At 36.0% G+C, this 16,839-nt stretch overlaps 1 protein-coding gene and 1 long non-coding RNA gene across 3 annotated transcripts in view; both read right to left on the reverse strand.

The window, feature by feature from the left end:
• Positions 1–16,839, reverse strand: part of LOC109047878 — a 53,732-nt gene that overhangs the window by 16,510 nt on the left and 20,383 nt on the right. For both annotated transcript variants that reach the window (XR_006153225.1, XR_006153224.1), the window contains exons 2-3: positions 14,570–14,780; positions 8,987–9,097 (exon numbers count right to left, since the gene is read on the reverse strand). This is a non-coding gene — a long non-coding RNA (uncharacterized LOC109047878). The remainder of the gene's footprint in view (positions 1–8,986; positions 9,098–14,569; positions 14,781–16,839) is intronic.
• LOC109047829 (transcription factor Sox-2) lies at positions 10,076–11,635 on the reverse strand. The gene has a single exon (XM_019065499.2). The coding sequence runs from the start codon at positions 11,238–11,240 to the stop codon at positions 10,293–10,295; it is 948 nt and encodes a 315-aa protein (XP_018921044.2). The 5' UTR covers positions 11,241–11,635; the 3' UTR covers positions 10,076–10,292.

Below are 16,839 nucleotides of genomic sequence, written 5' to 3' on the forward strand. Positions count from 1 at the left end.
ACCCAGGGTTAGGTTGAGCTAACGCTCCCCCAAAAAGTCCCAGGCTCAACAGAAGTTGGCACAGGCAGAGGCTGGGGTTGTTGACCCTGCAAGCTGACCTCTTCAAACTTCAACTGAATTGTTCTGGCAGTTTCCACGGTGACAGGCCACTCCAAGCTGATCCTGCTTATGCTGAAAAGGGGCGCAAACTTTACTATAATCTGCCAAGCCATGATACAAACGTTCAGAAAAAGAGACTAAAAACATCAATGATTTAAAACATTGTATTAATGAGAAACAAATTATTATTTACAACACAAATCAGGTTTTTCCAAAACTCTCCAAATTAGGTATTCCAAACTTGGTAAATCATTCACCAAAAATTGGACTATTCAGATCATATTTCAGCTGTCACAGTGAGCTTCATTTCAACCCTGATTTCTTTTCCCAGCTTGAGAACTTTTATTTGGTCATACACTTTTATTGAGAACTGAGACATGAGATTAAGAAAAGCATTTGTACATTTCCTGTTTCATGGAATCTTAACCCATGCATGGGCATTCATTAACCCTGCAACAAAGCCTTCATTAATGTCTCACCTCTTAAGCTGTACGTGGGTCTCATGAAATGGACCATGAATTAATCTAATCTACAGTTACACTGATTTCATGTTAAGAGGAAGCCACACAAAATACACAATTATTGATCGTGCGTTTTAGACTTGACGTGTCATTTCGCATATCTGGCTGACCAAATATGGAGTCATTATCTCTATGTTATAAGACGTATGATGTGATATAATATAGTAAAAGTGTACAGCACAAGCTGTCATTACACATTAATCTTTAAGTTATGAACTTCATAATGTGTTGGCAGGTGCAATTTCAAAAGCTGCTAATCTGCGTCTTCTCATGTTCAGTTTCTGTTAAGAAAGCAATAGTACATAAATGACTCTGACACATAAATCAATACTAAGACCTCTGCTCTGGTTTGTCCTCTTTTATGTAGATCAGACAGATAAATTATATCCCTTTTATGTATATATCAGACAGATATAATTATATACACACACACACACACACACACACACGCACACACTTTTGCTAAAATTGTATGTTTAATTAAATTAATTCAATTCATTTATTATACATAAACATTTTGGTAACACTTCACTTAAAGCATTTATCTATAATGCATTATAATTTTTTTTATTAATTAATTATGCCTTGTAAACGCACCTTATAATGCATTGTATGACCTCATGAATATGTATAACCACAGTTATGATAGATTATAACACTTACCTATTAATTTTAACATGTTTAGAAAGTATAATGCATTAAAACAAATGAAAAATATTATGATGCATTTTAACTTTGGTTACAATTATTTATGAGAAGTTATGCATTACAATGTACATTATGAATGCCTTTATAATACATCACCCATAAAGGCTTTGAGTAAATTCTAAACAGAAAACATACATTTCACTGAAAAAAAAAGTTAACTGATTTTATGCAAATCAAAAATATGATTTAATATCAATGAATCTACCTAAATACATTTATTTATACCAACAAAACTGCAGTTAATGGGTTAAATCAAGTAGAAGTAGCTCTTTAAGGTAACAAATGCAGGTCTCACTTTTTACAAATTGTTAACTTACAGTGTCCATGGTGTAATTATAGATATAAATAGTAAGTATTAAATTATACTAATAAGCAAGTTACTTCATATGTAATTATTTCTGGAAAATCTTGTAATTACACATCGTTATACTTATTGATACAGTAATTAATTATACATACATGAATTGAGAATAACATGCAAAGCGCTACCAATAAATCAATCGCAAATAAAATTATAATTCAGGCTTTGATTGGATCCAATTGCCCAGGGGGAACCCAGCACTTGGGTTGTTGGCAGATAATGCCATAACTGCCCACCAACTGTTGCGCGTTTTAATGGGACTCGCTGTGTTTCTTATGTTAATTGGGCGGGCTGAGCGCAAAGACAGTGAAATCTCATCCTGCGACTAGATTGGCTTTTCAGACAGAGATGTCATTTGGCTGAGCTCTGATCTCCTCGATAGCGAGATAGGCACCTGATTCAAATGGTTTGCCTGTTCCCTCTGGACACTCGATCGGCGTGTGAACTCTCTTATTTACAATCAAATGGTCTGACCGGGCCGCACACACTTCAGCATCTCCCGTATCACCCCATATCAGCAACAACACCCTCTTTTAGCTCGCACCACGCGTTTGATCACACCACCTTATTGGTTGCATATTTGGATGAAAACCACTGTGTTTTAAATGTGGAAAGTTACGGGTCAAGAATCTCGTTAAATTCTGCTCGTTCAGTACTAGTGGTCAGAACCTTTTTAAAGGTTTGATTTTATTTTTAGAAACATTAAATATAGTTACAACATGACGCTTTTATTTTATTTATTTATTTATTTATTTATTTATTTATTTATTTTTTGTCTGCAAGTTCTTCAACAATACATAGAAATGCATTTCATAAAATAAATAAATAAATAAATAAAAATACAAGAAAATAAATACACATGTTCTCTATTGACTAACGATATGGACTTATATATAATTAACAAGTTATCTAGATACATTTGCAGGCCATAAATTGAAAGGTGGTGTAACTGTCCCAAAACGACATAGAGAGAATGATAGAGAGACAGAGAGAGCAAGAGAGAGAGAAAGAGAGAGAGAGAGAGAGAGAGAGAGAGAGAGAGAGAGAGCAAAGTAACCTAGACTATTATATAAAATTAAAAAAACGGTTAAGCAATTTTGATTTAAGATATATTGATTTTAATATATTTTAATCATTTGATGTGGTATAACCAACATACAGGAAACCATTTTGTTATCGCTCATGTCAGAGTAAAACATAAGCATTACTTGATATTGAACAATCATAATATGTTTTAAAAAATTACCTTGAAAATATTTGAAAATATAATTTGAAAATAATTATCTGGCCGTGTATTTTTTAGGCTATTCAAATTGCAAAGAGAGTTTAGTTAATATAGTAGCTACCTTTTGATTGACGGTTACACCACTTGACAGTTTTAGTCATTAAAATCTAATTTGTTTTATAACATCGTTTAAACCTTTTTCAACAATGTAAGCAAGATTTCTCCTTTTAAAAATCTCGGACAACTTTGTCACTGACCACTATACAAATTGCATTACATATCAGTGTTTCTGGCAGCTCTGATCACGGATATTCGATTTAAGGTGTTAGAAATGAACGAGAAATAATAACAATAATAATAAAAAATAATAATAATTTGCATAATCTGGAAGTGTCCTATGGTCGCAGTGCTTCTGTTTGTGTCCTGTTTAAAGCATTGCATTCCGTCACTTACAAGGAACGCTCGAGTAGCTCTTTGAGTCTGAATGTAAGAGAAAAAAAAACCTTTATATTCCAGCAGGGTCTCTGACGAGAGCACAGGGGCCATTCAAAGATTTAGACCCACTAACCACACTTGAGATTTAATTAGACTCATGCACGATAGGCATGTGGTGACCTAAAATGCGAAGCGTCGATTTTTTAGGTCTGTATTTGCATCATATAGACACATTTGAGGACTGTGGCTCATTGTTATGTCGTGCATATTAAGATTTAAACTAACAACCAATTAAAACGAAAAATTAAGAATGCACTTATAACAAAACGTCATTTTTCGATTTTCTTCTTAATGATAATTTGATTTAAAAGTAAACGGTGTGATCCTATCAAACAGCTGCTTTTATCAGCATTGAAATATAAAGTTTAAATTCAGTGTTTTTACGTTTAAACAATGGCATCCTTAAAAAGAAAGGTGTTCTTGATAAAGGCCTAATTACGAATTCGAATCGAATATCCAGCCTATTCGAGTCAACGGCTCGAATTAAAAGTGAAAGTCCACGGCATGTAAATACCTTTAGGGCAGGAAGAGCAACAGAGATGTGAACATTCTGAGAAAATTAGTTGTCAACAAGCCCACGCGTTCCATTCAGATGACACGGGGGTGACCAGAGAAACATAATGGGCTGGTTGAGGGGCCCATTCAACGTCCAGACAAACCCTTTCTTCTGAAAGCACACATACGTCTGGTTGATCCAAAACTGAAAGAGAAATGAGCTCTGGGAATATTCCCAAAACATTTCCTTTCCTTGTCCAATCCATGATTTCATCAGTCCACTTTAGATCCTCAATATCTTCAGCTTCTTAGAGATTCTGTCAGAATCAAGTCTAACTTGGTCAACAAATACCAGATTTAAATAGTGTGACTGGCGACGAATAGGATCTTTTTAAGTATGACCCAGATGCTTTTAGTGTCATTAATCAACATGTAGGCCTATGGTATATGTACAAGTGAAGCTTGAAATTGGCGGAATGAAGAGAACAATGCCCTGCTGTTTGTGAGGGTCAGCTAATGACAGCCTAGTAGCCCCAAACCTAATGCTGGGAAACCAGCAAAAAAAAAAAAAATCAGCTAATGATGGCATTTCCTAGGAAATGGGAAACACAACGAATAGGTTTTGAATAGGTTATTGTGTTTGATGAGGACTAAATGAAAAATTAAAGAAAGAGAGCTGATACGTTTCCTTTACACTTGCAGCGCTTTAAGTCGCATCGCGATCCACATTTCGTTTACATTAAAAACAACACGGGTTCCAGATTTTGAAGTCAAGCTTTATTTTCGCAAAGCATTTTTTTTTTCCTGTGCTTTGACACGCTTTCCAGAATATTTTAACCAAAAGTAATTTACCTGTTTAAATTAAACGTGTTGCATGTTTATCGCTTTTGCCGCTCCGAACAAAAACACCAAAGTAGCTCTAAATGTTTTAAATCCGATCGAAGGAAAGCTATTTAGAATTTTTAAGTCTATGCGATTTAAATAAAGCACGCATAAATGAGTCAAAACTGGAAGATAATTACTATTTTATTTAAATACATTTTTTATTTTTTTATTTATTTTTTTTTTAATTTTTGTGATGTGTATAAATCCCCCATCCCCCGTCTCTCGCAGTCTATGAGACTCAGTAGTGCATTAAAAGCGCACTGGATCCGCATTGCTGTGACTGATCTGCTGTATAAAAGCAGAGATTGTTCCTCGCGTGGAATGAAATACTCGCACCTCAGCTTTACATATGGTCAACATTGTTGCTCCGCATAATGATACAGGACAGACCCACATGATGGACTGCTGCCATTTGTTGCAGACTGACAGATGTGAGCTGCTTGCATAGATTGATCTGTATTGTCCGATCCGTTAAGAACAATTAGAAGAAGAAAAAAAAAAGAAAACGCTCATAAACTGTATAATAACTGCTGAATTTGAATATTGTAGAATTTAGTATGAAAACCACAGGTGATCAAGATAATGACAAATCAGAACAACTGTCCAAATACACGTTTCATTGATACATTGATCATATATATATATATATATATATATATATATATATATATATATATATATATATATATATATATATATATATATATATATATATATATATATTCTTACTCTAAACATCTGGCTTGCATTATTCTGCATATGTCTGTCGGATCCAATCCAGAGTTATTAATAAAGAGATCACGGTTTGCATTGATGTTGCGAAAAAAGATCTAATTATCCACGGCTATACTGCCATTAATAACGTGTGCTATCTCGAATGTACAACAAAACAGTTTTAGACGCCATCAAAATCGTTTTCTCCAGGTTTGATAAATGTAGCAAAGCAAAGCAGCTGATGTATAAACAAGCACCAGACAATACAAACAAATATATGAACATATAATTGCATGCAAACAATAAAAAGGTGTGCACTTTATCTTTGCACAGTGTTATGGGATAAAGAGGGTTTTTCATGAATATTATTGAGAGAAAGCAAGTTTTACACTTGCAAACAAGAAGGATCGTAGTAAAAAGTAACTTTGCACAACAAAGACTCTGATATGAAGCTATGATTAAATTATTAGTGTTATTAAAGTATAACTTAAGTGAGTTAGATGAAAGCGAAGGTAGTCTAAATGGAGAAAACGAGCCAAAGATGACAAGAAGAATGAAAGAAAGAAAGAAAGCACTGGCATGCGTGAATATGGAATATGATGACAAGCAGTTGTCAGAATCTGGCTGAATTGGAGTTAAGTGCCAAATTCTTCAACGAGATCTTGGTTAGAATTATGACAGACTGTATAGTGATTTTAAGAGTTTTCTTTTAATCCCTTCGATTTCAAAACGACTGCTAAACAATAGACAAATTTACACGCGCACAAACGCACACACGCACACAAATATAGCTGTATAGTTGTATCTAATGTTGTTAAAATGCCTCGATTTAGCCTAAACAATTAAATCAACACGAACAAGCAATGACGTCTAATGAAAACATCTGCTTTCACGCTTCATATAAACGCACTTGTTGGATTCCAGAAAAAAAAATTGCATTCATCAAAAGTCGAAGTAAGCACCAAAAAAAAAAAAAAAAAAAAAAAAAAAAAAAAAAACCGGTGGAGTTTTGTCAGGCTCGGTTCGGACCGGCCGAGGCGTGAGACTGATGTGGTGCTGGCTGACAGTGTGTGGTCTTATTGAGACCCCCATCCCCCTGTTTCCCTGCACCTGCGCTGGATCATTCACCCAATGAGAGACATCTCTGACAGTTCTCAATTCAGCCGATCTCATATTACTATGTTTCCCCCTCAATCACTGGCCCCCTCCCGCAAAAACCGCCACAAGAAACAACTTATTACTTTCTCCAAATAGTTTGCGCCTTTCTCCAGCGCCAGCAGACAGCAAATTACAAACACAAAGATACATGCTATGCATGGATGTTTACAGTTTAAGTACTTCATGTGTTTGATATATGTTCTTTGTAGAATTAAAATAATCAGACGCTTACGCTTATAATTATTTGCAATTGCCAATATGATAATTATAGGCCTAATAATAATATCATGAAGATTAAGTGATGATTTAATCTGAATAAAATCAATAATTATGATATATTGTACTAATAATAACAACAAAAATCAATAATTATGATATATTGTACTAATTGGTTTATTCTTTGGCTGTTTCAAACAGTCACATATCTGTAATCCTCATTTCAACTAATATTTGCTCATGTTATAATTAAATTGCCATTGTCAAGGCTTGTTTTGCCGAGCCAAATTATTATAAATTACATTTTGAAGGATGAGTGGAAGAACTGGAAGAACACTCCGTAAGTATTTAAGAAATAATAATAATAACAATAACAAACAGCCCATGTTACAGTAATCTGGGATGACATGCTAAAAAGTTCAGATTTCAGTCATAATTTTATCCAGCTTTCTGTGGAAAGGTTCCTCTCTTAAACGAGAGTTTGGAGTAAAGTCCTCCAGCGCTTGCCACCTGTTGCTCCAGAGATATCTGCTGCTCTATAACACCAGTTTCCGCGGGTCAGGCCAACCCATATATTGCAATAAAAGTGCAATTCAACAACAACAACAACAAAAAACGGTTCGTATAATAACCAGGCAATATATATCACAAATGACAGCTAAAGCAAATGCTTTAAACCAGATGAAATCGGTGATGTCATTATTAATTCGTGTCATTCGATTCCTTAAATTATTAATATCAACATAATCCCAAACACTGCAGCAGTTTAACATTAAAAAAAAAAAAAAATTCTGCCTAAACGCGCAAATATTATTTTAGTGTTTTTTGTTTTTTATTTCTTGTGTCTAGTGTCAATTGTAAATGTTTTGTATTTTGGTATTTTTCAGCTGTCACTCTTAAGAAAATGACTAAATAGCGGAAGACTGTGGTTCTTCAATAGCACAATCATTTAGCTGTTAAATATACTTTTTTGATTACATAAAAAGGTACCTTTTGAAAGGTACAGGTGTAAAGAACCTTAAACCTGAACACAGCGAACATTTCAGCAAACACTTTCTTTAGAGACTGGACTATTAATGTAGCCTACTTCAAGCAGGAACGCTCAGCCCACTCACATCCAGACTTAAATTCTCACTTTATCAAACAGATTCAGCCATTACAACCAATTCCTCCGCTTGTATAAATAATGGATTCAAGCAGTGCTCCCTGACCCTTTGAGAGTCCGGCAGGGACACGTTTGTCGGAATGAGCCCTCGTCAAATATTCATTTAGCGCCTAATGTGAGCCCTTCTCCCCCGAGACCCGCTGTAATAGATGCCTCAGCGCACTGGCAAGAAACAGCACTAATCTACCACCACAGAGCAGCAAAATATCCCAACACACTCCATCCGTCCACACAGTTCCCCTTCATCATCTTATCTTCAGCTTGATTTCAAGTAAGCGACTCAAGTAAGCATGTTCACTGTGCCCTGCGGCTCTAACTGTGTCAAACGCTAAACCAGTATTTTAATACATTAATATTAATGTAAAGGCAAAGCCTGTGGGCCTGTGAAGTGCAGAAGTGATTGGAGAAACGCTTAATAGTTTACTGTTATTTGTTTTTCATTCTGCATAACTCCTTTTTTAAAGCGAGTGACAGTGTCATACTGTAAACGTTTATTATTATTATTATTGTTATTATTATTATTAAAAATCAATATGCATCTAATGTATGTTGATGTCTGAGAATATATATATTTTTAAATACAATATAAATACAGAAATATAGGCTATAATATCATACATATTATATATTTTACAGGTTAAAATATAACGAGGTAAATGATATTTATTATTTTTATAATAAACTATTTGTTGATATTAAATTACAGAGAATTAAAAGAAGCATTAAATTTATATATATATATATATATATATATATATATATATATATATATATATATTATATATATATATATATATATAATATGATATCTTCAAAAAATCTTCAAAACAAAACTGAAAATCTTGCGCGCACAAGAAAATAAATAAATAACTGAATGTGCATTATAAATTATTGCACTCATATAAAAATAGCTAATAAGAAATAAAGTTGAAGTAAGTGACTACCTTGACGTGCGTCTTCATTTCATTTGGGTCGTTTTATCTCCCCAAGCAGAGCAGAGATTTACAGGCAAGAAACTTAAACGCTGTGGTTGTCGCTCACAGTCCTCGTTTCCACTAAAAAAATAGAAACGGTGTTACTTAATGCTTACTAAATTTAAATAACATCTAACATTTCATTTGTTTGAATAAAACACCAATAAACACACCGTCACAATTCTGCACATGCAATTGCGATATACTTACTTTAGAAGAGCTGCACCCCATGTGTCTGTCATCTTATTCAGACAAATGCATGCAATAATGCATTGTTTATGTAAAATTTGTGCTTTAAAATTTTGTTTGAGTTAGAGATTGTGAATGCATATTAAATTATAAGTGACAATTAATTTAGAATCGATAAATAGGATAATTAGAGAAGAAAGGCAAACATCAGATTCGGATAGCAACCCAAATGTTAAAATCAAATCAAAACCAGAAACCATTTCAAATATCCAAATTTCAAAAATTTATTCATTTCAAACTGCATATTGAAAAAAAAAGAAAAAAAAAACTCAGATTGTAACTGTTATAATGATGTTATTAGTTAAAATATATACATGGAGCGTTGGCAACTGCGTACAGGCCACATTTTACAACTACGAAAAATGAAAGTTTTTAAAATAAAAACTTAAAATATCACAGAAAATGTACAGAAAATTTACAAACCATGAGAAAATAAAGAACACAAACTTCATATACCTAATAGATGAATAGTGGGAGAACGAAAAGTATAAAATAAAAGGTCTAACCTGCGAGAGTGCCACTGTTTTTTCTTTTAGTTTTTATATTATTTTTATTATTATTATAGTTTTGTTTTATTACTATGTACCTTCATCGAGAAACTCTTTTTATCCCGTTCTTTCAGCGTTTGCTAAATTTTGAAGCATGTACTGAAGTAAATCAGTTGTGCCATCTTTTTTGCCTTTTATAAAAAACGTAACTTCCTGCTGTTTACAAACATTACATCTGGTTGTTATTATGTGTCTTTGATAAATACTGTACAAAAGTCAATTGCAATAATAAAACATTTGATTCACTCTCCCCCGTTTCAGCTTTCCAATCTCATACACCTTCTGGAATAAAAAAAAAAAAAAGAGAACAGAACAGAAAAGAAAAAAAAAACAACAGAACGAAAAACTGTGTGGAGTTCCTACCGTTCCATTTTAAATAGAAAGCAAAAGTTTGTGTTCTTTCCTTGAGCTCTATACAACTTTTCCCTCCCCAAAGTGTTCTGTACAAAAATAGTCCAAATGAGTGTAGAAAAGTTCGTTTACATATGCGATAAGGGGATTGTGCCGTTAATCGTCGTGCCGGGCACAGGTGCGCTCTGGTAGTGTTGGGACATGTGCAGTCTGCTCTGGGCACTCTGATCCTGGACCTCCGCGCCAGGCAGGTACATACTGATCATGTCCCGCAGGTCCCCCGTTTGACACTGTCCGGCCCGGGAGTGAGAGGACGACGTGACCACCGGCGGACTCGAACTGGACTCAGACTTGACCACCGAGCCCATGGAGCCCAGCGTCATTCCCGGCGTGCTTTGCTGCGAATAGGACATGCTGTAGGTGGGCGATCCGTTCATGTAGGTCTGCGAGTTGGTCATGGAGTTGTACTGGAGCGCGCTCATGTCGTAGCGGTGCATGGGCTGCATCTGCGCCGTGTTGTGCGCGTTCAGTCCCGGGTGCTGCGGGTAACCCAGCTGCTCCTGCATCATGCCGTAGCCTCCGTTGGTCCATCCGTTCATATGGGCATAACTGTCCATCCTCTGGTTGACCCCAGCGCCCAAACCGGCCCCTACACCCACACCGGCGCCCATGCCGTTGCCCCCCGGCGCCAGAAGCCCGCCCGGCAGGGTGTACTTGTCCTTCTTCATGAGGGTCTTGGTTTTCCTGCGGGGTCTGTATTTGTAATCCGGGTGTTCCTTCATGTGGAGAGCCCGAAGGCGCTTGGCTTCGTCGATGAACGGCCGCTTCTCGCTCTCGGACAGAAGTTTCCACTCGGCCCCGAGTCGCTTGCTTATTTCCGAATTGTGCATTTTGGGGTTCTCCTGTGCCATTTTCCTCCTCTGGCCCCGCGACCACACCATGAAGGCGTTCATGGGTCTCTTGACCCGGTCCGGGCTGTTTTTCTGATTGTTTCCTGAAGAGTTGGTGTTCCCCGTGCCCCCCGTGTTCGGCTGAGACGCCGGGGGTTTCAGCTCGGTTTCCATCATGTTGTACATTTAAAACGATTTCGTGAAAGTCTTCCCCACCAGAAGTAAATACAAAAACACGTCAAAAAAGTCCAAAGTGCAGGCTGCTGAAGTTACCTTACCAGTTCTGGTAACTTTGCTGGGGAGGTAAACGCTTTTAGTTCCTGTTGTGCCCACAAACTTCTTTTCTTAGTCTTTAAGAATCAACACAAACTCGGTTTCCCTCCTCGCCAGAGCCCTTGTCAACTCCTGATACTTTTTGAACAAGTTAATAGACAACCATTCATAGAGCGACTGTCAGCGAATATAAATGGGTTTGTCGCTGACCAATCAGAGCGCGTCTGCTCCCTCAGCCAAGACTGTGTGTCTCTTGGATTTGCATAAAGGGGCGGGGTTACGGGCGGTCAGCAGTGCAGTGCTGAGGCACAGGCAGCACTTCTCCACCAATGAACACTGCGAGTGTGTGTGTGTGTGTGTGTGTGTGTGTGTGTGTGTGTGTGTGTGTGTGTGTGTGTGTGTGTGTGTGTGTGTGTTATCATGTGTGTGTGTGTGTGTGTGTGTGTGTGTGTGTGTGTGTGTGTGTCTAACCATACTATATTACAAGGTCTTGTGATTTTGAGATCCTAAAACTGAACAATGGAATACATTTGAAAGTTCTGCTTTTGCTGTATAAAGCGTCTGGATTAGTGTTTTCTATTTTTTATTATTTTTATTTATTTATTTATTTTAGCACATACATATGTTAACTGGACTGTTAAAACATTGAAAAATAAAATTGAAAACACATTTTTAGTAAAACTCTAATAGTATTAGCCTACAAGCTTTTGTTTGAATATTGCTCGTGAATAAAACGTTTAGGCCTACGGAAGTGTGTTAAACACAAATGTACAATATTTATTTGAGCTATTAAAGTTATTATTAATTTTGTGATTACTCGCGGTTGTTATTTGTATTATTAGCAAATGTTAACATATTTTATAAACAACCACAATACTCGTGTGCGTACTTCAACTTATTTTTTAAAAAAGTGTTAATTTATTTCTTCTTAATTCTTGAAACGATAAGCAGGATGTGTGGTAGGATTTCTGTATTTATACACTACACTTCAAAGCCTCAAGCTGAATGTGAATTAGAAAATAGAGACCCGTCAATCATCACAAATAGGTAGTTTTGTTTCGGCTCTTGTCATTACATCACTCTGAACAAAAGCACCACAAAAGCTGACTACACTGACCATCTGAGATCTAAGGACTCGTGTTATTAGAATTCACTCCATGAAGACTGACAGGGGTAGAGGATTTATTCCGCACAGCCTCCTTCAAAATAACAGCTTTATAATCATGCGATCTGATGAAATCTAGTTGTTAAAAACAACTGGGCTGTTTTATAATAACTAAAACACCCGGTGCCAAGCAGATCTGTTCTCCAAGAGTTACGATTTAAAGTGGATCATTCTTCTGCAGAAGTTGACAATAAACGACGAGACGAAAGAAGTGGAACTAATATACAAACAGGCTTAATGTCAGGAAAAAAAAAACACGTCGGATCATTTCTCTTTTTTTTTTCTACTATGCACGAAAGCAGATCTTATTATGTTTCAACAGCGTCCTCTTGTGGTGATATTAATAGAAGAAAAGCTCAACGACTGGTCCTTTAAAATATTTCCCAACACATTTACGCGCGATTGTTTTATACATTTACACATATCATAAAGTGTTCATATACAAAGTTGTTACCATATACAAAATAAATTATAAAGAGCAAGCACAAAATAAAATATAATGCTACTGCTTATTTTAAAATGTTTTAGATTTATTTTTGAAGGGTGGATACCTGAATAAATACACAAATAGTCTCAATGTGACTTTAAACTTCTATTAAGCGCCTAACAACGTGCGAATTTGAACACTACGGCACTGCAGCATGCGCCATTCTAATGCAACTCTAAACTGCTCTCTCTCTCTCTATCTGCATTTGAGTGCCTTAATCTGCTTATGGAAATGTGTAGAACAGCGGGGAATCTCTAACATCCCACAGCGGCTCCTGCTTCGGCTAAATTCTTAATTGTCGCAGTTCTAAATAATAGTTAGCAGCTTGTGAAATACAAAAGAAAAAAAAGTTTCTTAATGTTAAACTAACAAAAAAATACATTTTAATGATATCCCATGGTCTTGACGACTGATGTTTTAGAAATAAAGAACTGCCTTACAGATGAAAATGAATAAATATAAACATAACTTAAAAAAGAAGATAAATAGAAAACACAAGTAAAACAAACAAACAAACATATAAGTAAAATTAAGTGTAACATTTCCTATGAGAACCATTAGGCTTTTTGAAACCGTACAAAAATCGTTTTACCAATTTCTCCCAATAATACACATCTAAGCCAAAACATATGATCTACATGAATAAACGAAAATAACTATATCGATGTTTTTTATGTTTGCGTACAATATCTCACAACTAATCCAGTGCATGCTAACAAATATGAGCCTATATGTACACAGAAACGAATACAACATTTAAACAAAACATTCTTTGAAAGTGAGAGTTAGAATTATTCAAGCAGTAAGTCATCACATTAGGAGATAGAAATTAGTAGGCATAAGAAGGGGAGAGCGAGAAACAGAAACAGAAGGAGAGAGAGAGAGAGAGAGAAAGAGAGAGAGAGAGAGAGAGAGAGAGAGAGAGCGCTAGAGAGAGTTTTCTCCACTAGGGGCCGCGCTGACTACAGATCAAAATATGACAAATAACACTGCTTTATATATCTATCAACATGATAACGGTATTCAACGTATAGCTATAGGTGCTTGAAATATTTCAGAAACAACAGCGACCAAAATTAACAAACTGAAACATTAAAACAAAAACTGAAATTTTGCAATACATCTTCAAAGAAAAAGTTTGACATTAAATGTGTCATTCTGACATGACAGATCATCACAGTCATCTTTAGAATTAATTTATTAGTTAAAGAAAAAAAGAAAAAGAAAAAACATGACAAAATTGTGCAGATTACAACACATTTTGGTGTGTTAATTGTACTTTATTGTAACATACATTTTAAATATTAAAAACAATTAAAAACACTTGAAAAACAAACGTTTGTTTCCACCCAAAGTTCTCCAAACAGCCGCGAACTGTCAACAAGTAGACATCTACTGCACACGGACATATATAAAACAAACAAAATAGCTTGATTAAAAAAAATGCATCTTCCTAAAAACGCATAATTAAAACGCATACTAATATTTTAAAATAACAAACAAGTAACACGCTCTTTAAATCTCTAATTAATATCCTGTCCCAGCAGACAGACGCGCGCAGACGCCGAACATCAGATCAGAGTTACTTACACTCAGTTTGACTGACACATCCAGAGTTCAGTCTGCCTCCCGGGCGGATCCTCACATGCGCGCCCAGCGAGCAGGCGCTCTTTCCGGCCGCGCACTCATCCGGCGGCCGCTCTCATGATCCATCAGCGTCCACTCGTTACGTGTGCCTGCTCAGAGTGCTCGCTCCGCGGCTGCTTTCACCCGCCTCAGTCCCTCTACAGCTACACACCATCTGAAAAGGGGCCGATTGAAAAAGAAGAATGCATCAAGAACAACAAAAGTCACTTATAGCAAGTCTACAAAACCCCCACCAAACATAATGAGAAAGGAGAAAGCTTTATATTTTTTCACTGGGTATTCAGAGATAATTTGAAGCCATTGTTTCTGGCACAGATGGCTCTTTTTAATACAATAACACTGTGAGCTCCACCAACAATAAAAATCTAAAGCCTTCTCCTGAATAACAGTTTTTGTTCGCTCTTGTAAAGGGCCAACAAAAGCAGTCGTGAGGTAATGGGCTGGCTTTTTCAAACGCAAAGAATGGCTATTTGATAAAGATTTTACTTCAGAAAATACACTGCCATGGCATGTATAGCCGGGGAGCATTCAGTGCTTCCATAAATTTATCACAATAATGTGAACAACAACAGCAACAAGAAACCACTATATAAAATACATTAAAATAAAGGTATAATAATATTAATTATTATTATTCTCTTCGTTATATCTCTTCATAATCAATCAATAATCATTTAACATAAAATTTATGTCATGATATAATCACAAAAAAATTTATACAATAAAAAGCAGCTGTAAAAACAATGACATAATTCGCCAGTTTGTACGGAGCCCCGCACATGACATGCAAGAAAAAATTAATAAATTGTGCGCAAGATTTGCTAATTCGTTCCCTCGATGTACTAAAACGTGCACACGATTACTATTTCGTTCCACATGGATTACTAAATCGTGCGCAAAATTTCCCTCGATCTCGATATAAATCGTGTGCACGATTTAGCAAATTGAGAGAAAGGATTAGTAAATCGTGCGCACAATTTATAAATCAAGGGAATGAAATAGTAAATCGTGCACACGCTTTAGCCTACTATTTTTTTCCTGCATGTCATGTGACTCCGTAAATTTGGACATTTTATGTATTTATTTAATCCTACTAGTAGAAAATCAGTTTGACTTGATTTGTACATAGTGACAAATTTCACAGCTGGAATAACACATTTTTTCCTATTTGTCAGTACAGTTTGCATGCATTTAAGTGCATTGCTGAATTTGCAATTGATCTGTCTAATTAATAAAATATATGTATATATATATATACATATATATCTAACAACAGAAGCTTAAATTGAATAAGATGCTTTGAAGCAAGGATCCCGGTCTTATTCGTGTCGGTTTCAGAATTTGGCTCTGGTTGGGTCAGTGCTCTTATGGGTTTTGACAGGGCACTGGTGTTTATGGTTGGGTGGGTGATATTATGGGTTTTTCACGGGAAAAGTTGTTGGTTGGTGGCTGTGTGTTTGTCTACCTTTCTATAGGAATTATGGGCCACCTCGTCCTCCCTGTACCTCCGTAGTGACAGTAATCCACTACACTGACTGTGGAGGGTTTGTCTACTCATACAACATGGTTCAGTGTTAATCTCTACAGTGCTGCTACAAAAGAAAAGCAATAATGACTTCAGTCAAAATACTACCCTGACTAATGAGCTCGCAAAGGTGCAGGCAAATAAAACAGATCATTTGTAGGCCATAATAATAATAATAACAATAACCATTAAAAAGTGATAGTCAAACATATTTGTTTATTACTGATTTGTCAAAAAGTAAGTCATTTTACAATAAAAAAATCTTTTATTATTGTTAATAGGATTAATTTTACAGCCCCAATCAAAGTCAGATGATGGGCTGATGCTTCAACAACCATTAAACGGTGACAAAACAAACAGCGGAAATGACAGAACTGAAGTCATATCGGCTATAGTTCACTTCTGCATTGCAATTCGTCGAATACTAATGTGTTTCTGATGGAGTCGGCCTGCATCGCTGATATATGAATGAATGGCCCTTCATTTCCATATGCATGAGAGTGTGTTCTGGCTGCTATTTTGTGCGCATTATGGTTACACAAGCCCAGCTTAATGGGAGGATGACACTTTAGACCCCTGTGCTCTTCCTTTTGGGCCCCACTGAATCTGTAATCAAGGAGAAGCATTTCAGGGTTCGAGACCTGTCAGTCACAGCCTGAGTGAACCTCTCTGTGAACTTCTTCAAGGG

This window comes from Cyprinus carpio, chromosome A22 (genome assembly GCF_018340385.1).
Source record: "Cyprinus carpio isolate SPL01 chromosome A22, ASM1834038v1, whole genome shotgun sequence".
Lineage (NCBI taxonomy): Eukaryota > Metazoa > Chordata > Actinopteri > Cypriniformes > Cyprinidae > Cyprinus > Cyprinus carpio.